Source organism: Panthera tigris, chromosome D4, assembly GCF_018350195.1.
Source record: "Panthera tigris isolate Pti1 chromosome D4, P.tigris_Pti1_mat1.1, whole genome shotgun sequence".
Classification (NCBI taxonomy): domain Eukaryota; kingdom Metazoa; phylum Chordata; class Mammalia; order Carnivora; family Felidae; genus Panthera; species Panthera tigris.
This window is the reverse complement of record NC_056672.1, coordinates 12,911,672-12,937,375: the sequence shown is the minus strand read 5'-3', so window position 1 is coordinate 12,937,375 and position 25,704 is coordinate 12,911,672. Positions and strand designations below refer to the sequence as shown.

General features: G+C 42.6%; 1 protein-coding gene and 1 long non-coding RNA gene across 4 annotated transcripts in view; one reads left to right on the top strand and one right to left on the bottom strand.

Annotated features, from left to right (window-relative positions):
* The window catches only part of TRPM3 (transient receptor potential cation channel subfamily M member 3), a 94,146-nt gene extending 86,814 nt beyond the window's left edge, over positions 1-7,332 (top strand). The window contains exon 16 of the mRNA XM_042963470.1: positions 5,797-7,332. Within this exon, the coding sequence (XP_042819404.1) occupies positions 5,797-7,249 (1,453 nt within the window). The 3' untranslated portion in view covers positions 7,250-7,332. The remainder of the gene's footprint in view (positions 1-5,796) is intronic.
* On the bottom strand, positions 721-25,702 carry LOC107179179. Of its 3 annotated transcripts, XR_001509746.2 has the most exons (5): positions 8,181-11,352; positions 4,957-5,099; positions 3,951-4,076; positions 1,795-1,932; positions 721-1,314 (listed from the first exon to the last, which is right to left on the bottom strand). It is a non-coding gene; the product is annotated as an uncharacterized LOC107179179 (long non-coding RNA). The 3 variants fall into 3 exon arrangements; XR_006210331.1 differs by lacking the exon at positions 8,181-11,352 and adding an exon at positions 25,538-25,702 and having other exon boundaries at positions 721-1,932; XR_001509745.2 differs by having other exon boundaries at positions 721-1,932.
* Positions 25,703-25,704: the final 2 nt, after the last annotated feature.

Here is a 25,704-nt window from a genome sequence, read left to right as displayed (position 1 = left end):
TCAACCAAGGAAATAGAGGATCTGTATTACCCGTCTCACACATTCCCTGGGACATATCCTTTCTGAGTGGAGTGGCAGGTGAAATCTCCTGTCCTATTTACATTCAATAGATAGATAGATAATAGATAATAAATAATCTATTATCTATAGATAATATATAAAAATAAGAAGATAATATACACACATTCAGATAGGTACATATGTTTAATTTATATAAATTAACTACATACATTCTGTTAACTATATAGGATATTATATAATTCTCCTGTAATGTTCGACAGCCCCAATACAGAGATTTGAAATCAGAAAAACTCAGAGCTGGTTCTGCTGGGATCAAAGACTTGGGGAAAGGGTTTCTTCATGTTCTGAGCCCCATACCACTCACCCTGCCACTGCCTGTAAACTATAACTTACTTATATAAGTTTTACTTGCATGAATTTTTTTAGAAATACAAAGATCCTTCCATAATTGTCAATTTAAATGCATCATTCTGAAGTCATATTTTTGTACCCAAATGGTATCTAAAGAGAGCAATACAATATTCAGGAGATCATTAACACCTTTACGGGAACCGATTCTGAAAATTAACACCTCATAGGAACTGATTCCTGAAAAAAAAAAAAACTTGTTTTTCCATATATATATAATATATACACGTGTATATACATGTATATACACGTAATATATATATAATTCTATTCATTTTATCTCATTGTTGGCTTGATAAATGTACTTGCTATGCCTTCAGTGTAACTCATCAGATGCCGGCCAGCACACATCAGGTAAACCAAGACAGAAAGAACCAAGACTCCAAAAATACCATGTTTCACAATATTGACCCATCTTTCGTTTGGTTAAAAACCAGCCAGGTACCCACATTTCTCCAGTCAGCCCAGCATGTCAACCTCCCTGCTAAAATCACAACATACCCCATCACTAACATTATGCATCTGTGTTACTGTATTGGTCTAGATTATCAAGACAAGATTAATATTGAGCCCATAAAGCCTCCTGTAAATGAACCCTATCTTTTCAAAGTACTCAAAACATCTGCTTAATTACATACTCCTGAGCTATTCCATAAGTACTGCCTAGAATTTATGTCAAGCTTTCATAATTCCTAGAATTTGGGAACTTTTAATATCAGAAAAACATTTTGCCATCTCCAGTATCCTGGCTTTTCTTGTTAATTTCCCCTTGGTTCTTAAGAGTTACCTACGTTTTCTGGTGATCACAGCTGGAACTTTTTTTTTTTTTTCTGGTTCCTTTCACTCATTTAAAGCAGGGCTTGCAAACTGGTGACTTGTACACACCTGCACGCAGAGGGTTGTTGGGTAAGGCTTACAGTGATTGTGAAAATCCATGCTGAATGCCCTGGACTGGGCATGCTCTCTGCTGCCACTGAGTCCCAGCTTCTGTCCTCATACAATGCCATAGGCATTGAGTTCTCTGACCCCTGACTTCCAGCTTCCAGATCATCCTCCCCAACGCCTTCCTCCCCTCCCTCAAGTTCCACTTGTCAGAAGAAGTTGCATTTGAATTTCTCTCCAGTAACAGTTGAAGCAAACTAGAATATACATGGTCGCTGGTGTCATTTATCTAACTTTATCTTTCCCCAACCAAAGGGTTTGTGCCCTTTCGTCACTTCGCCTAGATCCAAAAACAGGAATAGTCATGTGACTATGAATAGTGTATTCCACTTCTGATTTTCATAACAAAGGAAGACAAGAATAACTTAGGATATATGAATAATCAAAAAACAGGGTAAGCCAAAAAAGATGAGCCTCACTCACCTCCCAGCCCTATCTTTTTCCAGTGCTGATCTTTGGTATCTCCATGATTGAGCTGGATTTCAATTTCTCCCCTTTTTTCTTCCCAGGATGATGAGAAGGATAATTGGACCAAAGGGAAGGGAAGGTGACTCTAAAAGACTTAAATAAGTCACAAATTAGATGTCAGTCTGTGGATAAGCAAGAGTTCACTTTATCTGTTCTGTGTCATCCCCTTGCATTTGAAACCCTGTACAAGTCTGCCCTTTCCCCGACAAGAGGCCCTGTGATTGGTTCCTGTGATAATGGGATTGCTTTTGCCCTCCGTCCTATAGCCATCCTGCTGCTAGCTATCCAGGGAATATTTGAGATTTAAAACAGGCATGGCCTGCCAAGCCTCTTTTTTCCTTTCACTACTTTTCCTTTAGCCACATTTTGAGGTTATCAGGAAAGAAAATGAATTTGTAGAAAATAACAGTTCTTAAGAAATTGCGTATTGAGGCCGAAATTTTCTGCGCCATTAGGATCTTCTTTGGAATGTCCTTTCTTTTCTTCATCATACTGGCCGTTAGAGCCTAGTTGTCCTCTTAGCTGGGATTTCCCCCAACCTATCGAGTTAGGAATTTCCTCTGGTGGGATCCTGGCTGTCACTTTCTTGGGCATCCAGAGGCAGGAGTGATCTCACATCTTTCCAGGACCACATCGTGTTGCTAATGTGCTTGCCTCCCAAGTTACTCTGAAGAAGCCATGAAAGGCCCAGCGACGCAAAAGAAGGAAAGAAAAATAAAGTGTTCTCCCCACACAGCATCTTCCTTCCCCAACTTTTTTCTCCTGCTTCATCACTTCCTGTGTCTGTCTTAAGCATTCCTCTTGATCCATAAATTCTTACCATTGTTACCTCCTTTTTCTCTCCTGAGTGGTTTGACCAGGGTCAGCAACTAGTGACTACAATCATGACCCAAAACTCTTGGCTTGGTCCTCAAACGTACTTATATCTGTGATGCACACCCATTTACAATTGCTTTTGAAAAAAAAAAAAATTGTTTTTTAAGATTAAGGGAAGCACTCTGTTTATGGAACAAACATATAGGAGTTTAACTCTAAGATCTTTTATTCTTTTATAACTCCTACACTCCACCCCTACAGTTATATTCATGACTTAAATGATCATACAGTTATGTGGTTAAACACATCCAGAAATCTGGAAGAAAATGGATGAAACCATCCATTCTCCCCACCCCCACCCCACCAAGTACTACATTCCAAAACACCTCAGAGCCCACAGGAGAGCCTACCAAGGAGAACTTTGGTGAAGAATAGCTCCTTGGCCCTGTTCTAGCTGTCTTCCTCACTACCTCCAACTATTCCATTCCTGGGGCCATGCTTCTTTTTCTTGACTCTCGAGGTTCCCCCAGGCACCTCTCTGCTTGTCTTCTTCCCCCTTCCTCCTACCACCTCTCTTCTTCCCATCCCCTTGGGCTCCTTAGTTTCTGTGTCCGGTTTACTGTCCACAGCCAGCTCCTGACTCTTCCATTGCTTCATGCTGCCTTAGCTCTGCCTCTTATCTGATACTTCTCTCTGCAGTGTTGGATCCTCGGGCTGAAGAGAGGTGGGATACAGGGAGGGAGCTCCCCACAGGGCAGGGAGACCCTTCACAGGGCTCAGCCCAGTGATCCCAAGCAGTTAGGCTAAAAGAGCATCTTTATCTCTTTCCATACCCGCCTTGTTGTATATACCAGGCTCCAGGGAAACAAGGAGGAGGAGGGAAATGGTCCTGTCTTTTGTTACTCTGCCAACACTAAAACACTCCAGTACCTAGAGTATCCAAAATGGAAAGTCCCGTTCTACCAAAAAAGTGCGTGTCTCCTGCTCCTGACTTTAATGAGGAAGTATTTTATCCACTCGCTCAAAGCTTATTGCATTGCAAAACAGGAAATCGCAGTACTTGCAAAACCAAACTGCATAGGCTAGATGGTGACCAAGTGAATTGGAAGTCTATAAGACACACAAACTTGTTATTGTAAGTAAGTTTGTTTCTCAAGCTGTGTTTATATCACAAAATGAAGTGAGACAGGGTAAAGTGGTAGTTTCCTTCTGAATCAGCTGTGTTAACTGAGTGATTAGCATTGAGTTTGCCAGCTTCACAATCGCTAGATTTTCAAGTCTTTTAAGGCAGACACCTGGGCATGGTGGCAGACTGTTCCTGGGCCCCGGGAAGTGCTGGGTTGGGTATGGAGCATCAGGAGGATGTCTCTAAAGCAGGGCTCAGGGGGGCAGTCCAGAGCCTTGGGCTGGGTGAAGGCAACCTGAAAGATAAGAGAGCAGAATGGGTGAGGTGAGTTGGAGTGGGGCCAGCTGTTGCTGAAAGAGGCAGAGATGTGACCCAAGGCAGGAGAATCACACACACCCCCACTCTGGCCAGAAGAGGGTTTTGTTTGTTTGTTTGTTTGTTTGACTGGTTCGTCGGTTGGTTGGTTTTGCAAGCCTACAGATCCTCAGAAAGGGAAGCCACGTGCCTCTTGTACCTCATGGCACTGAAATGTATTCTTCTCTGATTGAGGTGTCACTACTAGTAACATGCCACCCCTGCTACCATCCCCATCCCCCTTCGCCACCATCACAACAGCTGGGGGGACCCAGCTCCAATTGCCACCACTGTCTGTAAAGCACATCCTATACATGCAGACATGTTTCTTTAAGGGTCAGCGGTCGCATGGTTTACTGTGCACATTGGGAGTTTTGGAAAAGTATCTTTATCTTTATCCTCTCCAGAAAAGTTGTGAGTGGATCTCATTTCGAGTCTCCAAAAGTTTTGCCTTTGGGCATTTACAAGTGAAAGTTGGAGCTCAAACCAAAGCTTGGCTCTGGTTTGCCCTTTTCCCGTCAATCCCAGAAAAATATGGCACAATTTTATTTTAAATACGTGGCCTCTGTCTTTGTAAAAAAATGTCCAGGCAGCCTATTAAACAAACGAAACCGAGTTCATAACCATGATTGACTCAGTGAACCTTTATTGACACCTGGCAGCCCAGGAATGGAAAAAGGAATATGAGACAGATCATGCCCTTAGGAATTTCCAGTGGGGAAGGTCAAGACATCTAGAAATAACTGTAATATAAGGTATCTATGATCAGCTCTCCAGAGAGACACGGAGAGAGAGAGAGAGGAGTTGGGTAATTGACTTACGGATAGATGCTCCAGGTTTACTACAAATTACATAATCTTGGTTAAATTTCTTGATGTTTGCTTTCCCTTTATTAAAGAAAGGATTGGGTTAGATCAACGCCAGGTGCCTCAGTGACAGGACCGTATCAATTCCTATGGAGGCCCTAAATTTTGAAAAGATTATTGTGAACAGCAGCAACAAGAAGAGATTATCATATAAATGCAAAATAAGGGGTGCCTGGGTGGTTCAGTCAGTTAAGCGTCCGACTTTGGCTCAGGTCATGATCTCAGTTTGTGGGTTCGAGCCCCATGTCAGGCTCTGTGCTGACAGCTCAGAGCCTGGAGCCTGCTTCAGACTGGGTCTCCCTCCCTCTCTCTGCCCTTCCCCCGCTCGTGCTCTCTTTCTCTCTCTCTCTCTCAAAAATAAATAGATGTTAAAAATCGTTTGTAATGCAAAATAAAAATAATCCCAGTCCATGCTATAAGCCTTAGGCATACTCTGCAGTGAGAATAGCTGCATTCTCAAACCGTATTGCACGGTTCTGAGCAAAGTCATCAAGATGCACCATTCTCATTTCGGTGCTGACTAAGCCAACGCCCTAAGCCTTGCTTAGGTTATTAAACCCTGCCCCAAGTCACAACTAAGTCATGAGGCGCTTTGGCCCCACTCCACTCCAATAAGAACTGCTCAGCTTTGGTGTTTATTGGGATCGTGCGTTAAATTTTACTGAGGGAAAAGGGGTTTGCTAGATAAATACCACTAGCTTAGATCATCTCTAAAGCCTCTTCCAGCTCAAAAAGATTTAGATTCTCTAGAGAGGAACCCGGCCTTGAGTGACCCTCATTCTGTTTCTTGCCCAGGGTGGAGAACATGTCCATGCGGCTGGAGGAAGTCAACGAGAGAGAGCACTGCATGAAGGCCTCACTCCAGACCGTGGACATCCGGCTGGCGCAGCTCGAGGACCTCATTGGGCGCATGGCCACGGCCCTGGAGCGCCTGACAGGTCTGGAGCGGGCTGAGTCCAACAAAATCCGCTCCCGGACCTCGTCGGACTGTACGGATGCCGCCTACATCGTGCGCCAAAGCAGCTTCAACAGCCAGGAAGGAAATACCTTCAAGCTCCAAGAGAGTATCGACCCTGCAGGTGAGGAGACCATGTCCCCAACTTCTCCAACCCTAATGCCCCGTATGCGAAGCCATTCTTTCTATTCAGTCAATATGAAAGACAAAGGTGGTATAGAAAAGTTGGAAAGTCTTTTTAAAGAAAGGTCCCTGAGCCTCCACCGGGCTACTAGTTCCCACTCTGTAGCAAAAGAACCCAAAGCTCCTGCAGCCCCTGCAAACACCTTGGCCATTGTTCCAGACTCCAGAAGACCGTCCTCGTGTATAGACATCTATGTCTCTGCCATGGATGAACTCCACTGTGATATAGACCCTCTGGACAATTCCATGAACATCCTCGGGCTAGGCGAGCCAAGCTTTTCGGCTACGGCACCTTCCACGGCTCCTTCAACCAGTGCCTATGCAACCCTTGCACCCACAGACAGACCTCCGAGCCGGAGCATTGATTTTGAGGACATCACCTCCATGGACACTAGATCTTTTTCTTCAGACTATACCCACCTCCCAGAATGCCAAAACCCCTGGGACACTGACCCTCCAATGTACCAGAGCATCGAGCGTTCCAAAAGTAGCCGCTACATAGCCACCACACCCTTTCTTCTAGAAGAGGCCCCCATGGTGAAATCTCATAGCTTTATGTTTTCTCCTTCGAGGAGCTATTATGCCAACTTCGGGGTACCCATGAAAACAGCGGAATACACAAGTATTACAGACTGTATTGACACAAGATGTGTCAATGCCCCTCAAGCGATTGCTGACAGGGCCACCTTCCCCGGAGGTCTTGGAGGCAAAGTAGAGGATTCATCTTGCTGCCATCCTGAGCGAGAAGCAGAACTGAGCCACCCCAGCTCTGACAGTGAGGAGAACGAGGCCAGAGGCCGGAGAGCCACCATCGCGATACCTTCCCAGGAGGGTGATAACTCAGACAGAACCGTGTCCAATAACATCACAGTTCCCAAGATAGAGCGCGCCAACAGCTACTCGGCAGAGGAGCCAAGCGCGCCATATGCACACACCAGGAAGAGCTTCTCCATCAGTGACAAACTCGACAGGCAGCGGAACACAGCAAGCCTGCGCAATCCCTTCCAGAGGAGTAAGTCCTCCAAGCCAGAGGGACGAGGGGACAGCCTGTCCATGAGGAGACTGTCCAGAACGTCCGCCTTCCACAGCTTTGAAAGCAAGCACAACTAAACCTTCCTAATACGCATTGCAGGAGGCTCAAGAATCCAGCCCTAAAATCCTCCCCGAACTCTACCTGTGCCCCTTCCTTGACACATCCCTGCTTTATTCTTAGCTGAGCAAAACAAGCAATGCCTCGGGAGGTGTTAACTCAAAGGTGACTTCGGGGCCACCGATCGAGAAAGCCTTTGGTCTGGCCCAGCGCCAAACACAGGGGCTTTAAGTCATGCTCCCACTTGATGGGCAGGGAGGGGACAGAGGGAGGAGCAGGGTTGAGATGGATGTGTGTCAGTAGTCACTTCTGAAAGCCATGAGCTCTGGGAATGAAGGGGCTTCAAGCATTCTCCATGCCAGGAGGCATCTTTCCAATTCTGACCATGATCAAGAGTTTTAGGATACAGGGCTAAGTTGCAAACTAAGATAAAATAAAGTAGCCAGCATACAAATGAGATATTCTAAACTTCAATTCTGTTTTCTTTTCACATTGGCTCCATCACTGGTGACTGATGAAGAGCATCCTTTTTATTCAGTATAAGCCGGCAGCAAGCAGTTCTACCTAACGTCCCAACTCCTTCTCATGCCAACACTTCTGTAATTGATCATTATAAAGAAAACACAAGGTAACAGTCATAGTTCGCCTGTCTCTTATATATTCACTTCTGGTGCCACAACTGTTTATCTTTTTTGAAGCAAATAAAGGGAAAAGAAATGCCTTTTTGTATTGCAATCAAAATGAAAGAAGAATTGAGGCTAAACACAAGTGTCAAGTGGTTTATTATATGCAGTGGGCATTCGAGTATAGTCAAGCAAGCTCAGGATGAATGTAATTAAATAACTTTATATTTTTTAATTTATTTTGTACCTCACCCATCGTCAAGGAAGCCACTCACTGAATATGTGATAGTGAACTCAAAGGAAAACAAAAATAGTGGGCAGAACTCACCTAAAATTGCCATATGGTATACTGTTGTATTCTCGCCATCAGTGTCATGTGCCATGCTGCTGTGTGGCTGTCATCATTTGCATGACTCTGCCATGTCTTCTGAACATCTCCAAGATGTACCTGGAAATTCTTCACACTACTCATCACATGACCATTTTGTATATGAAGACCTGATCACACGTGGATATTTTCATACCTAGAGTTTTACCATTTAATCTGAGCTCAGCATAAATTTAATTGGAGATTTTCCAAAGGCTGGTATCTTTTTTATGGAAATGTTCCAAAGTACTTTTTAAGGAAGTTTCAAATCGTAAATAACCTTAGAATTGACTGCAAATCTGGTATCAACCCAAAGCCATCAGTTGCAGGCATACCATGAATATTTTTCTTATATACAGAGCTATAAAAATGATACAATAGACTAAAATGGAAAGCAAATAAACCACATAAAGACTTCTATAGTATATGCTGCTTATATACATATATATGCATTTACACAGACATGTTTATATATAGTATATAAACAGGCATATGGAGCTTTCTTAAGAGGCTTGGACCTTTTCTATCACCTTGAGATATAACCAGGATTTTTTAATATCCAAGAGTTCCACTGAAAGAGTTCATTATATTATGTTGGATTTTGACAGGTGTTAAAATTATGACTTTTTAAATCCCTATGACCTTAGTTCCTCCTTGTACCAAACTAGACTGGCCAAAATGACTGGCGACCCGCCCTCTGCTTTTCTGTCCAGAAGCACATGCTGTGATGACATCTTATTTAGTCTGGTTTCTTCTGCACAAAGTGATTACGCCAAGTACAACCCAAATTAGACATGCAATTATTAGCCGGATAGTATTACGGACTCTTTAATACAGGCTACTACTAGATCAGAATCTGGATTTGAAGGGAGATAAATAAATATTGACCCTCAAATCTTCAGATTCCTACTTGTGTCACTGATTTTTAAAAAGAATAAAATCTTTAAGGAAAATGATCTAATGTTCTAATGTTGGGCCCCCCCAACACTATGTGGTTCTCCTGTTTAGTTGTTGTTATGAGCTCCAGATTTTCTCATTATGTGAAATCAAGTAAACACATGGACAGAACCTCTAGCCTTCAAATTTTTTTAACCCTCTGAACCAGTCTTTTGGTTATGGAAATAGTTATGAGGACACATACAAAGAATTAAATAATTCCTTTTCACTCTTTGGTATGTGGGTGAATCGAAAACAAGCAACCAGCCTCCCTCAGATGCAATTGCTCTAGAAAGGCTTACATTTTTACTGAGCCCCACATTGGCTGTTTCCCTTTCAGCAAACATGTATTTGGTCTGAGAATAAATCAGTTGCCCTTAAACTTCCTTGAGTCATGAATCTCAGTGAGAATCTGGTGAAATCTTTGGGCCCTCCAGAAAAGAATGTACATAGGTGCAAAGTTGCAATATAACCTGCAAGGGCCCACGGACCCCTGGTTCCATCTTGAGTGATAACGAGGAAGAGGAATTGTGGTTGCTCATAATCAATAGTTGTAACAGGCACTTTACATTTGAGACCATTTCTCTGTGATTCTCAGGAAGGCTAAGTCTCAACACCAGAGTTTGAACCAAGATTTTGTTCTTTTTGTCCCTTAGATTCTATTTTGCTAGCGTGATATACTTGTATCCTAATGTTTGATGATTTTAAGTATGGAGCACACTTTAAAAAGCCGGAAGGCTCTCCGAGAGAGTCTGTAGAGGAATCCAGGAAGGAGGCGAAACCATTAATCTTTGACCACAGAGCAGGACATCACTGTACCTCCAGGGCCCCATTCTGGACCAGACTGAAAGTGAGGGAGAGAAATTATGTGCACAAGTGTTTCCCTTCACCGTGATTTCTGGAGAGAACAGAATAGGACCTGGGAAGCACAGTACTTAACAGTCCTGACCTTGTGACTGCCTGGTTCTTTTGTTGTGCAGGAAAATGAAGTTCTTACATCTTCTGTGAAGTGTGCAAAATATACAAGCCAAATTTCAATCTTTAGACTTCAGCTGTGCAATTCTCATGAGCCATTTCTTTCCTGTGCGCCTACATGTGTGTCCTGTTTCAACCCATTTCTTCCCATTTCTGGGTTCTCTGCACACCGATGTGGCATCGATTCTGTGGCCTTGTACAGTCAGCTTGTGTTCAGATCATTTATCCCATCATGTCCCCGATCAAGGGGACGTTAATTACCTGTCTCTGTGAATTAAGTAGCTTGTGGGCAGCACATCATTGAGGAACATAAATAAAGTCATAGCTCACAGAATTAATAGCTCTGGCTTCATTTCTGCTTTTGAGGTGCCAATTTTATATACTACTATATGTAATGATTCGTTCTAAATTGCTTGTTCCATTTGAAAAACAAGTGTTTTATGAAAATAGCCATGGAAATTCCCTGATTGACCCACATGCTTATAGTTAGAAACTTCCTCCTTGATGGATTTGAACGAGAAGCTGGAAAACTTGGGCACAATTGTCATGGCTACGTTATATATTTCTCCAAGCCAGAAGGTGTGTTAGCAGGCAGAATGCAGCACTTTACGGAGCTGGATTTCTTTTTAAGTCTAAGCTTCCAGGTCTAGGATATCTATTTAGCACTTTGAAACTTCCCCTTTAAAAAAAGAAAAAAAAAAGAAATATATATATATATGAATAATCCAGTGGGAAAACTGTACTTCTAAAAACACAAAGTGTGTTTCTTCTGAATGTTTCTAAGACACTCTAAAAGATGGTTTCTATAGATAATATTATGGTAGATAACTGGATAGTACATTTATTCTACTTCCTGAGGCTCTACAGTCTAATCTTCCTGAATGTTTGGGCTGTTTAACTTCTGTAATGGTAATCAATATTATCCAGTCATCCATCATGCTGTATCTATAGGCTATACCATTCAACGTGTCAGGCAATGCTGTATTATAAAACACATGCACATGTATATGTAACCCATGTTTTTAACCCAGCATAGTTGTAGCATGTGGTTGTATTAATGAACGTTACAGGACAGCTTTGCTAATCATTGACAAATCTGTAACATTCAATAAAGAAGCACATGTTGCCGGGATTAAGTATGTTCCCAATTCCATGTTATTTAGCCTCCTCGTAAAATGAGCACTTTTGTTCCCGAGCTGCTTTCTGTTTTTCACAATCCTGTAGGCCACTAGGAAATACGTGTATAAGCTGATGTACACCCTCTAACCAGCCCTGTGAGCCTTGGTAGGTGAATTGTGTTTTGCGAAAGACGAGCTGGCATGTTATGCAAAAGACTATATGACAAATGAACTTAAAATAATATTTTAAACTCCAGTTGAATTAGCTGTTTGTTTACATCTGCTAACCCCATGTGGAAGCAGGGTACAGTATTTTATAAATATGTTCATTTAGTAACACTGATACGTTTGTTTCTAGATGAAGTGATGCTAGTGTGTAGGTGGTTATATATGTTCTAGATATTGCATTATTACTCACTATTCTTTAACAATAGCAATGTAACTGAAATGAAGTAACCCTCCCCCAAATCCAGTCTTAATTTTGTGGCAACAAAATGCATGCACTGCTTTATGCGTTTCTTTTGACTTTTTAAGGGCACTTAACATTTTACTATTGCCTGCTGTAGCACTTAAAAACCAGCTAGGAACTTGCTCACGTTGTTGGGCTGCTTACACTGTTTGGGGATTATGTTCAATTTTTCAAAATTAAAAACAAAAAAGTAACCAAGGGTTTTTTTTAATCTTTTTTTAAGCTCTGAACAAATAATATGAAAGAAAGTATTAACCACAGGGTGTATAGCTAGGGGACCCAGAGATGGCTAGCCAACAGCAGTCCAGGTGTTGGCGCGTCTGTGATATAGGAAAGACCCATTTCTGATTCTTTAGGGCCACTGGGTACAGATTGTTAAACGAGACATGAGAGTGAGAAGTCCATTGGTGACAATGCAGAAATCCACAGGTCATGGTGAATGAGTGGTCCAGTGATGCTGGTGCCCTCCCTCCTACTTGGTGGCTTTTCTTACCTGTGTATGAGCCTGGGCTGGGGGAGAGCGAGGGGTGGGTGACTCCGTGTCTGATCAAGAACTAGGTGAGTCTGAAGAGTTTGCCCTTTAAAGAAATCACCATGTCATTATCAGAAGCCATTCCACATCTGGAAAAGAGAGGAGCCAGTTTGCACAGTCTTATAAATGACTGTTCCTCAAACGGGTAGAGAAAACTTTTCTCTCAGCCTGCACTGGCCTAAGCTTTCTCTTCCTTTTACATGTCAAACATTCTCTTTCCCAGATTGGGGTCAGCCAAAGAGGCGTTGGTTCTGATTTAAGGAAAACAAGATTTTTCTTTTATTTTCTTTTTTAATGCACTTGAGAAGGTCCCTGCGTTGCCTTTTCTCTGAGTTCCTTGCACTGATCGCTGCTAATGAAATCAAAACATGACGATTTCTACATGTCGTCTAAGGAAGGATTTCAGTGGCCACATAATCCACATGGCAGTCAGAGTGAGGTGAATTTCCCCTTCCCTAATTCACCTTGTCTGCGGGTCCCCATAAGCCTCCAGGCCCTTGCCTATTTGCACAATGTTTGTGAGCTGGAAAGCGAAAAGGGCACACATGGCCACGAGTCCACGGGCTATCTGCAGAGCATCGAAACCAACCTTGACCCAGGCCTTCCTCAGGAACAGGCAGCCTGCTGAGAGCATTGGGTCACAGAGGGAAGTTCAGCTTCACGCCTGAATATGCATCCTTCGTCACCCCCTTAACTTTCCTTTCTCTTCACCCAGCACAACACGCTTTTTTGCCAGACCAACAGACCCTTGCTCCTAGTACCTCAGTACCCCATGGAGCCTGGCACAATAAGCTGAAACAGTGGCTACTTGGAGAAAGTCCAGCTTTCAGACTTTGTCCCGCCCTAATCTTCCCGCTAACCGAGGCTGCTCCCCGTACTCTCCCCCATGCCCCTGACTCAGCTGGCGTTTGAATCAGTCCCTTCCAGTTCTTTGCCCGCCTGAATCCCAAAAAGAGTCCCTCCTGTCTTCACCCCGGCTCTCCCCAGATCATCAGAACCAGCCATCTGCATCTAGACTGCGGGCTGCAACCTCAAATACACACAGGGGCTGGAGCCAGGACGCAAATGTGCCCGTTGGATGTTGAAAGACAACAGGAAGAAGTGGGGTTTGTAGGGCATGAGAGAACACATGTCCCGCTACAAAAACATTCACATTCAGACTTGTAAACACTCTGCTAGCCAAACAAATGTGTCTGCCAGCAGCATTCAGTCCCAACAGCACTAGTTTGGGACCTCTGATTTAGGGCCAACCAGGATCATATTCTTGATCCTGACTTAGTGTATACAAGAAATACAGCGAGAACTGAGGCAGGGGCGGAGAGGAACTCACCCTATTCAGGGTTATTCCCGTTCTCCCGAATGAATTATGTGTGTGTATTTGCTTAGCTGCATCTTTCTGGACCCAAACGTAGGATCTTTGTGAGGGAGATTCAGAAGAAGAGTACCGTAGCATTGTATCGAGGCTTATCTGCTTCCTGTCACTACAGCGTCTAACTTGAGTTTATATTGCTGTTTCTGCTGTGCAAAACAGTACATGCAGTATACTGTATTCATAATCATTTCATAATCTAGAACTTAGGCTCTCATTTGTAAACATTCTAACCATAGTTTATAATGGGGGAAATTCTTCAAATATCCTTTTTAAATGAATTCCTATAAATACAACAATTTTGAAATTGGGTTTGTTAAATATATATACATCTTTTCCTTCTTTGTGTATGGATAGACAGCGGTTTGCATATCTATCGACATTATAAATATATATAAATCCTTAGAGGAATTGTTCTTTTTTAAAGGTCTATTATTGGATTCACAATGCACTTTGAGCTTGTTTGTTTAGATACATAATTCGAAGCAGAAGTTGGCAGATACCATGGGAAAAACTTTCTGAAATTTCTGTAACAAATGTTTTGCAATAAAAAAAAAAAAAACTTAGTAGTTTAAAACATGACTTGGACTTCCTTGTGCATTTATTTGCCGTCACTTGATTTCCACCATCTTCATGCCAAGAACAGTGGGGTACGTGGAGATAATTGCCCAGGGCCCCATAAGCTACTTGTAAAGCATAAGTTGCAAACTGGTAGTCTGTGGGTCATATCTAGCCAGCAGAGAAGAGGTGTTTTTTAAAAAATGTAAAACGTTCTGGGCACCTGGGTGGCTCAGTCGGTTAAGTGTCCAACTTCAGCTCAGGTCATGATGTTGTGGTCTATGGGTTCAAACACCGCGTTGGGCTCTGTGCTGACAGCTGGGAGCCTGAAGCCTGCTTCGGATTCTGTGTTTCTCTCATGCACTGCCCCTCCCCCACTTGTGCTTGCTCGCTCTCTCTCAAAAATAAACATTTAAAAAAATAAAAATGCAAAACATTTAAAAATTGATAGATTTCACGTCTAATTTCATATTTCTGGCTTCCCTTGAAAAATCTGAAGATCTGCTAAAACAAGACCTGCATTCCCACATGAAAAGAGTCACCTGACTTATGGCATCTTGGCTGCCCCTTCATTTTTTTTTAAGTTTATTTGTTTTGAGAAAGAAGAACGTGTGAGAGCACATGGGAGGGGCAGAGGGAGAGAGAAAGAGAATCCCAAGCAGGCTCCACCCTGTCAGTGTGGAGCCCGAACTCACAAACTGCAAAATCATGACCCGAGCCAAAATCAAGAGTCAGACACTTAACTGATTGAGCCACCCAGGCATTGGCTGCCCCTTTAAAAGGAGCATGTGTTCAGAGCACCTGGGTGGGTCTGTCAGTTAAGCATCCTGTTTTGGCTCAAGTCATGATCTCATAGTTCATGAGTTCAAGTCCTCCATCAGTCTTTGCAGTGATAGCATGGAGCCTGCTTGGGATTCTCTCTCCCTCTCTCTCCCCCTCCCCATCTCTCTCTCTCTCTCTCTCTCTCTCTCTCTGTCTCCAAAATAAGTGAACCTTAAAAAATAAGTGAATAAAAGGAGCATGTACTCCTCAACACACCACAGTCCCCAGCACTCTGTTCTGCACCTTACATATGGTCCCCTTCCCTCAGTAACATGGAAAGCTCCTATGCGCGCTGGAGTGTTGGACCCTATCTTAAAGGATGTAAAAAAGCAGTGGCATCCCTAGCATCTCTAAGTAGGAAAGGCTTGAGGGTAGCAATCTGGCTGCATGAGAGACACATGACAGACTTGTCTTCACACTACAGGTCTGGCAGGCATGCTTTCATGACCCATTGTAAAGCATATTATGATCTATAATTGGGTTAGCTCTGAGAGTGCTGAGGGATGGGAGAAAGGGTATCCATCCCACCCCATTAAGTAACTCTGGTTGAAGCTTCTGCCGCAAAGAGGAGAAATTGTAGAACATACATACGTGCAATCTTTTATTCAAAAATAATACTCATTGAGTACCTACTATGTCCCAGTTGGTGTGCCCAGGTGAATGGGTGAAATCCCTTCCCCTGTGGAGCTTTGAATCTAGCTGTAATGAAATGTAATCATACACAGTCTTGAAATTACCATTCAGTTGCTTAAGGAACAAAGTCTAGAGGTTCAGAGAAGTCACAACGCTCTGTGACTCAGGGCAAGGAAGTCTCTGTGGAAGAGGCTACCTTGGGATGTGTCCTGAAGAACAGGGAGGGTTTAATAAGCATGAGGAGGACACTCCAGGTAAGGGGAACACTCATTTGATAAACCTTCAAATGCTACAGTGCTTCATCTTGGTTAGAACTTCTGGGCAGTTTCATGGCATCTCCAGAATTGACCCCACTTTTGAGAATGGAGCTTTGCTCCAACTAGTATCTTCATCTGTACCTTTCCCGTTGGCTCTGTCTAGTCAATTTTTTGAAAATGGAATGGTTGGCATAGGAATTTGTTTATAAATATGCACATTTATGTAACACACACAAGATTCAACCATGTGCCCTCAGATTTCCTGGAAAACCAGGTCAACCATCATTTGCTACCAACATCTCAGATTTAGAGCAACATAGAGCTTCCTTGAAGAAGATAATTGATGAAGGTTGAAGAAGACTAAATTCCCTAGAGCTAAATTTTAATTCTAATTTTAATTTAAAAGCAATCTGTCATTACTTACTTGTTTACATTACCCTATTTGATTAAAAGCCAGAACGTGGCTTGTTGTATAAAGCCCTAGAGTACCATATCCTTAGACATGGAAAGTTCGCAGCAACTCTTTCTTTTCTACCCCTCCTGGTCTATGGTTGTTAACCTGGTCTCAGCCTAACATTCGGGACACTACTTTCTTACAGTTTTAGCCATTTCTCAGAAGCCTTGGGCTGTATCACAGTCATTATCTTATGACATAACACAGTCACCCTAGAAAATCATGAACTGTTGCCCCAATATTCTTTGTCTCAAGCACTAAACATTCATTTTTATTTAAGACTGGGTGTGTTAGTTTGTAGGGCTGCCTTAACAAAATACCACAAATTAGGTGGCTTAAACAATACTTACTGTCTCATGTTTCCAGAAGCCAGGGTTCAAAGATCAAAATGTTGGCAGGGCTGGTTTCTCCTGAGGGCTGTGAGAATCTATTCAACACCTCTCCTTCCTAGCTTCTAGTGATTTTTTGGCAATCTTTGGCATTTCTTGGTTTATAGAAGCATCACCCCAATCTTTGCCTCATCTTCACATGACACTCTCCCTGTGTGTTATCATGTATCCAAATTTACTCTTTTTATAATCACACGAGTATGGCACCCACTTTACTCTCCAGTACAACTTCAGCTGAACTAGTTATATCTGGAATGAGGCTATTCACCAAAAATGGTCACAATCTGTGGTACAAGGGGCTAGGATTTCAAGAAACAGTGGCAGAGACAAAATTCAACCCTGATCACTGGGTGAATTTGTGAGTAACAGTGTGGTGGTGAGTTATCTTTTTAATATCTTTTAAAGTAGAGAAATCAGAATTGAGGAATCAATTGGGAACAACATATGTATTGAGCAATAGGAGAAAAAAATAGATCATGCTATACCATGGAGCCATTAACAACAATTAAGTCTTTGTATATTGACATAAAAATATGCCACTGGTATGTTGTCAAGTCCTTCTTAAAAGGAAATGCAGAGCAACATGTCGGGTCTAATCCCAATTTTTGTAAAAATTAAACCAGGTGTTTAGATACGGTTATACAGATATCTGTATGTGAAGAGTGAAAAGACTGAAAGAATGCTCCAGAAAGGAGAGAGTTCTGCAGCAGAACATCCCCCCCCCACAAATATTCAAGTCCTGTTGAAGAGTAACTTAAAGTGGCCCAAGAAAAGTTGGTTCGACGATCAACCGACATCTTTGCCTTCTTTCTGTTCAGACACCTGTTCTAGACGTCATGACAATAACCACAAGGCCTGGAATGGCAACTTGGCTTCTGCGAGGAATAGCAAATTTGAAATAAAAGCAAAGAAAAGTGGTAGCAATGTTTTAACTACTAATGTCACGAAATTGTCATTTTAGGCATAAATACAACCAATATCTTTCGAGGAGCTACTTTGTTCTTCTGGAAGAACTGAAAATTTTATTAAAAAGGCAAGACTGTCATGACTAAAAAGATAATTACATGGTGTAGTTATTTAATTAGAGCTGTTGAAGAAATGGGGATGAGCAGCCCAAATTTAGCTCATCAACACTGAAAGTATTCACATGCAGCAAAATGGCCACCAGGAAAGCGACGTGTGGATGGTTTCCCACAATTTGTGTAGGAAATTGGACTACATAATCTACTCTGAGACAGCATAGCACAAACTAGAGATGCTTTTAGGTTAAGAGGAAAGAATGGGGGCGCCTGGGTGGCTCAGTCCATTGAGTGTCCAACTCTTGATTTTGGCTCAGGTCATGATCTCACGGTTCGTGACATCAAGCCCCATGTCGAGCTCAGTGCTGACAGTGCAGATCTCACTTGGGATTCTCTCTCTGCCCCTCCTCTGCTCACTGTCTCTCTCTCTTTCTCACAAAGTAAATATTTTTTAAAGAGAGGAAAGAATGAACATCTGTAGCCTGGCAGGGCCTAACGGAATAGAGGGGACTAGGGGAGACAGGAGGTGAGAACCAGGCATTTCCAAGGCTGTTGGAAAATAAAGACATAGCCATGAGAACAATGAAGTCCTGCTCAGGGAACAGTCAGGAGCCATCCTGATCAGGGCAGAAGACTCACATTGGAGGTTTGTGGGAAAGTATCACAATCCCTTATGTTCATTTAATCTTCTCAACACATCTATGAAATCAACATTCTTCTTCTTCTGTCCCAGAGGGGAGGGGGGGCGGAAATTATTCATCATCTTATACATGAATGCCAGACTAGAGTTTGGACTTTATTCTGTGATAAGAAGAAAGTGACTGAAGAATTCCAGGCAAAAATGTGAAGCGGCAGGGGAGGAGGAGGTGTGGTTGGCCTGACCACAGGATTCCAGGCAAGAGGTGATAAAACCCCATGGAAGGAGACACTAAAGAAATTTTACAGCTCAACCTAATTCCACAAATATTTCATGGAGACTCACTTTTTGAGGAATGCTTGACCAAGTGCCAGCATACTCTATTTGAAATGTCACCCTCTTACTTAATTCCCTGGTGAACAACTAGCTGTCCTTTACAGAAGACTGTGTTTTAGTGTATTGCCCAGCTGAGTACCCCTGGAGATGCTTCCTCCGTGGCAGTCATTCTGTACTTGTGAAAGAGCTGTACCCTTCAAACAGCCTTAATTTTGGCTAGATCTTTGGCAAAGGGTGACATCGACTCAAGAGCACCAACTGGAGCTCTTTCCTTGGGAATGTGGAACAAAATGCAGATAGCAATCTCTAGACAGTGAAACCGTAACTTACAGACTCAGGAATTCTTGACAATCATGTTCCTGCATATGGCCGAGTTGCAGAGAAAGTCAGTCTGCCACAAAAAAGAGAGAGAAGGAATATTGATACAGGGACAGGAGCGGACATAGGAAGCAGAAAAATTCCATAACCATAGTCCCAACTTTGGACTCTAAAAGCACATCAGTATCCTTAAAACAGATTCCCCACGTGGTAAGCTAAGTAATGACCTCCCAAAGATGCCCACATCCTAACCCCAAGGACCTATGCACGTTACCTTACACGGCAAAAGGGGCTTTGCAGATGCGATAAATTAGGAACGTCAAGATAGGCAGATAATCTTGGATCATCCAGGTGGGCCCAGTGTAATCACAGACGTCTTTGTAAGAGAGTGGAGGGGTTAGTGTGACAATGGAAGCAGAGATGTAAGTGGCACATGCTGAAGATAAAGGAAGGGGCCACGAGCCAAGGAGGCCTCTAAAAGCTGGAGAAGACAAGGCAGAGATTCCTCCCCTAGTCTCCAGAAGGAACCACACCTGCTGACATCTTGATGTTAGCCCCTCAAGACTCATTTTTACTTCTGACCGCTAGAACTGTAAGCGAATAGATTTGTGTTGTTTAAAGCCACTGAATTTGTGGTGATTTATTACAGCAGCAACAGGGAGCTAATACACCTCCCTTACACACACTTTTGCTTAAAATCAAATTGGTGTCTTTTAAGCACAACCGCAATACCTAAGTACCATATCTTAATACTTGGAGGCCACAAACTATAAGACACACTGCCACATTATATGTATACTTTGACCAAAAGACACGTTCTGATTTGGAAAAAAATGAAAATGGAATGAAATGAAACAAAAAGAAAAAAAATGTGTCACTCAGAATTAACAAAATAAGGCGATATATCCTTCAAGTCACAACTCAACCAGCTCCACCTCTGTGAAGACTTCTCTAATTTACCGTAATAAACTCTCCTTTATTGACCATGTGTCAAGCCTTACATGGATCCTTTGTTGTAGCAATTGTCACCCTACTTGATAGTGGGAGGTTTACTTGTTTCTCCAGATAAACCATGAGCACCTTGGCAGAGTGTCTGGTGTGCCTGCACATAAAATGAATAAGGAAATGGATGAATAGACAGTCTCTGACCTCAGCAAGCTTCCAATCCAACAGAAACCGATATGCCACTCTACAAATCAGAGTTTTCAAAGCCCCATGAATAAATTACATGAACCAAACATTCTGGAGCACAGAGCGTGCTCTTTATATATGCAATAAAATTTGCAATAACTGGAGGGCAGAGTTGAAGGAAAGTTTGAGAAGGCTTCTCTGAAGAGGTGATAGACATTTCAGCTCAAATATCTCAGCCTTAGAGAATGGGTGGGATTTTTAAAGACAGAAAAGGGGAGGGGGGATGAATTCTAGGCAAAAAGTATAGCATGATCAAGAAAAGATACAATGGAATGAAGATACAATAAAGCACCAGAAAACTGGTAAGTAATTCACTAAGGCTACAGCATATACCAGCATGTCATAAAAGGACAGAAGTGAGCCCAGAAAATTTGATCCGGGTGAGAGATTAAGATGACCTGAGAGGGGAAATGATAGAAGCCAAAGTGGAAAAGGGGCAGGACTTGCCAATGGGGTAAAAGGGCCAAGGACGGGGTTAAATGCAACAGGAGGGCATCATGTAGGGCATACATGATAGGGTGATGATGGAAACAACCCCATGGAAAGGGGAACATTGAAGATGACTCTGACATTTTGATTCTCCAACGTGGATCCTAGAAATATTCCGGTGGGTGGGGGAGAGCCACTGTATATTCCAGTTGTAAGCCAATCAGCATTCATCAAATAACTGAGTAAACACATAAGTTAATGGCAAAACAAATTGAACTAATGAATGATGGTTCCTTGCCTAGTGCAAAGTGCAAGTGGGAATAAGGTTGAGGTAGAAGACAGATGGGGCCTTTTACAGAATGCTGGATCTGGGCTGAAAGGTATTTTGGAGACCATGGTCATAGACACTTGACCTACCAAGGTAGTGTTCCCCATTGTGGTATGTCTGAGTATGCCCTCAGTGACGTTTCAATTTAGCAGAAACATATACAAAGTCCAACAGATGTCCCGTAAGGAAAATTTAGAACTTGGCATGAAAGTCGGTACAGTCGTGGGAAGATGCTACTAACAGAGAGGTCCGCCATAACCCCTGGGTCATTGGATGCTGAGGAGGAGCTAACAGCAAGAAAAGGTGGCAGAAAGGAAATTGGAGGCAGAGCGAAGCTTCCTGCCTGATCATGAACCGCTCCCAGTGGGGGCAGAGGCAGCTTCAGGAGGCACTAGACCCTCCACCAGGCACCCAGAAGTTTGGAGCCTTTCAAAAATTACTTAAATGGTATAGAGAACAAACTTGTGGTTGCCAGAGGGGAAGTGGGTTGGGAGATGGAAGACATAGGGGAAGGGGATCGCTTATCACGATGAACACTGAGTCATGTATAGAATTGCTGAACCATCCTATTGTATACCTAAAACTAATTTAAAACTGTATGCTAATTACCCTTGAATTTAAAATTTAAAAAAATAATAAAATAAAAGTACCTAGTTGGCTTGATTATAATTACCCTCCAACCCCTTGATCTACCCCTATTGCTCTCAGGGTCCAATTTAAAGAGTCTTTTCTGTCTTTATCTTGCTCACCAGATAAGCACCACAATGCTTCATCAAATAGAGTGCTTTCTCTGTTGCAGAAAGAAAACTGAGCTTTCTCAGGTCTCAGTTCTTCCAAGGAACCCACATGTTTTTATATGGGTTGGAGGGGAAAGGGGGTGGGGCAATAGAATTTGTTGGCATTAATATTTCTCAATAGTATTTTCTTTGTCAGAGCTCAGATGTAGTCCATGCAAAAGAATCCAACTGGTCTCCCCCATGACCCTGGCTTCTAGACTGCAGAACCTGCTCCCAAATTATGTTACCTTCTTGGGGATTTCAACCAGACGTGTCTCTGCTATTTGGGGTTTCCATGCTGACAGCAAAAGCTCCCCAGTGGCTCTATTTCATTCAACCGCTTTTACTGGCCCATTAGCTCAGTCTGCAGTAGCAGGAAACCAGGTCAGTTCTTTAAAGTATACAGACATTCCAAAAATTTCAATAACTGCTTTTTCCCTAATTTGTTCTCTCGGTTTTTCTGTCTGCTACGTGGGCTTTGGAGGTTGGACCAGATCAGTGGCTCTTAAATTTCTTGAGGTATGACCACTTATTGGAATCTGTTGAAAGATAGGAACCCTTCCTAGGGAAGAAAGCTTAGATCCCGGAGACCATTTAAAGGGGTTCACAGAATCCCCGAAGCCCCTCCACAGTCACGAAGGGAAGAATCTAGATTAAGATTAAGAACCGAATGTCTCTCCAGGTCTAAAGCTCTGAGACTCCATGCAGGCTGGCAAAGCAAAAAGCATACACAGTCATTCTGAAACATCGACCGGCGGAAGAAATCAAGCTGACAGCTGGATGAGCCATGATGCGAGCGGCCGGCTCTCACCTGTCCTCCTCCACAGCTGCTGAGCAAAGGCACTGAAGTCGAGACAGTAAGACCCTGAATTAAGTAAACCAACCTATTTCTGATAAAGGCAATGCAAACAGCCTGTACACCTCCAAGTCTCCTCCAAGCCAAAGCTCCTCCAACGATAAGCTCTTCCTACAAATGAAGGTTAACTAATAGTCTTGTCAATTACCTCAATTTGTCTTCGGAGCAGGCTCCCCGCCTTCCCACCATGAAGGACTATCTGCGGATGAGAACGAAAGTCACCCACATCTAAGCACGGGGATTTCTCATCCTGACTTTAAAAGATTGACATACAACTAGATTTCCTCTCTGTCACACTGGAGAGTCTAAGTGAGCAGGCTTTGTCTCCTTTTTTTTTTTTTTTTTTTTAACCAGTAAGGGCTGCTGTTCCATAAGCGGGTAGTACAATGGTTGTGCCATCCCTTAGTTTTTCCAGTGACTTCTTAAATCCTCCTGTATGTTAGCGGAAAGTCTAGTACCAACCCTTGAGTCCCCCTTTCTCTTTTTGCCCTCCGAATTATGAAAAATTTTTAAGTTTTTTTTTTATGTTTATTTATTTTTGAGGCGGGGAGAGGGGCAGAGAGAGGGAGACACAGAATGTGAAGCAGGCTCCAGGCTCTGAGCTGTCAGCACAGAACCTGATGTGGGGCTTGAACCCACGAACCTTGAACTGAGCCATCCAGGCACCCCAAAAATGTTCAAATATACAGAACCATTGAAAGAATAGGATGATAAACACTTCTATTCCCTCTGCCTACCTTCACCAATTATTTTGCTGTTTGCTTTATTGTATATATTTTTCCCCAAACTACATGAAAGTAAGTCGCAATATTCAAAACACTTCACTTACACATACTACAAAATTTATCTCCTAAGAAAAATGATATTCTCCTCTCATTGGTAACCACAATACCACTATCATGCCTAAGAAAATTAGCAATGATCCTAAATGTCATCTAATATCCAGGTCGTATTCACATTTCCCCAAATGTTTCCAAATTTACTTCTGTAGCTAATTTTTATTTTCCAAACCACTGCATTCAGTTGACAGATCTCTTTAGCCTTTTAGTCTAGAGCAATCCCCCAGCACACACACTGATTTTTCACGACATTGATTTCAAGGAGTCCAGGCTAATTGTCCTGCAGAATGTGCCACATTCTGAATTTGTGTGATTGTTTCCTCTTGTCCTATTCATGATTTTCTCTCCCCTTTACTTCCTAGAAACTGGAAGTTCAGTCTAAAGGCTTTATCAGATTCAGCCTAAACATATTTGGCAAGAATACTTCACAAGTATCTTACATGCTTTTGCCTCACACCAAGGGGCGCACAATGCCACGTGTTTCCACTAGGAAAGGTAAAGATACATTTTACCTTTACAATTTGTGAGCAACCTGTGGGGTCCCCTGCAACCTTTCACCTAATGGCTTTAATATCCACTGCTACAGTCCTTGACTGAATCGGTCGTTGCATTGCACAACGCTCTACCCTCCCTTCTAGAATTACTCAATCCAAACGATCAATCCTACTTTCTCACCAAGTGAGGTGACATTAAGTCTGATCAACCTGCCACTGCCATTGCTTCTTGCTGTCACACAGTGTCACTGTTGAGGCCTGGCCCTAACAGTCCTAATGGTTCGGGTCCACCCTGAGACTGTGCCACTCCAGTCCAGATCCCTGAGCAGACTCCTGCATCTGCAGAGGAAGCCAACCTTTGCACATCAGTGCTAAATGAAGTTATGGGTGCTCCTCTTCGTAGGCCTCCAGTTCTGGGGTCCACACACAGTCTCACTTTGGCACATCAGCCCACCCCAGGATGGCTGATTCACAAATGATTCTGTCACCCTCCCCCTCACTGACCCCGTGATGGAACTGGCTCCGTTCCTTTCCCAAAGACCCCCACTAGGAAGCAAATGGTTCTTCCACTCTAACTATAAAGAGTGGACCTGGTGATGCCTCCTACCTACTCTCTATCCACAAGTACCTGCAATTGATTGTGTACTTACACAATGTACATATGTTTGTGTGCTTTTATAGAAGTCAATGTGCTTCCTTCATAAGGTTATTTTTACAGCTTATAACTATATATGTGAAGCCAGGCCATTGATGAATTAACCTCTCTCAACACCTAGTCATTTGCAGCCAAACTGTCAGGCAGAACTGTAAAGTATGTGGTATATAAAGGGATGTTTGGAGGCAACTCTATGGAGCAAATAGCTCCGGTTAAAGTAGGTGTCCTAGGTTTATCAGCACACGCTAAAGACAACATTGTCATCAGAGCTACTATTTATTAGACATCTGTTATTATAAGACGCTTTATGTCTAATCTTCAAAACAGCTCTACAAGGTAGATTTTATTATGTCCAACTTACGGATAAGAAGATTGAGGTTCAGTATGGTTAAAAGATATTTCCAAAGTCACACACCTAGGAGATAGGGAGCCCTACTTCAAACCCAGATCTTTCAGACTCCAAGGCCTGTGCCTTTTCCATTCCCTTACTCCTCAGATTGTGTGCAAACCATGTGCTTGGATTTCTATAACTCTTCATGTTCCTGGATGCTAAAGAGAAGTTCTTCTACTGGAGCTCATTTGATGGCGCTAACCGATGAGTCTTGACATCTTCTCAGATGTCTGCCTATCATATTTATTTGTGCAAAGTACTGTCAAACAGTGTTTAATTCTAACCGGCATTTATCTTTTGCAAATACATTTGCACCAAGGAAATAGGTTGTTTTTTTTTTTTTAATCTAAATAAGGTACTTTTTGTGGGAGTTTTAAAGTCAGTAAGTAGAATCAAGGAGGGATGATTGGGAAGCATAAATTTCTGTTTCCTGAGCTTTTGTTATGCTAAGTCCCACTTGTACATCCCAAAGAAAATGACCACAACATCCCACTACTTACTATATTAACAACATGTAATCCATATCTTCCAACTCACCTGTTGGAAAGCAAATGGCTCCAAGAACAAGCCAGAACATGATAAATGGGGAGCAAAATCTTCACTGGCTGTGGTTCATCCATCATGGCTCCCAGGAAGTACGACCAGAGGAGGAGACATGAATGAAGATACACATTCCCTGTGGCCACCAGGAAGGAACAGGAAAC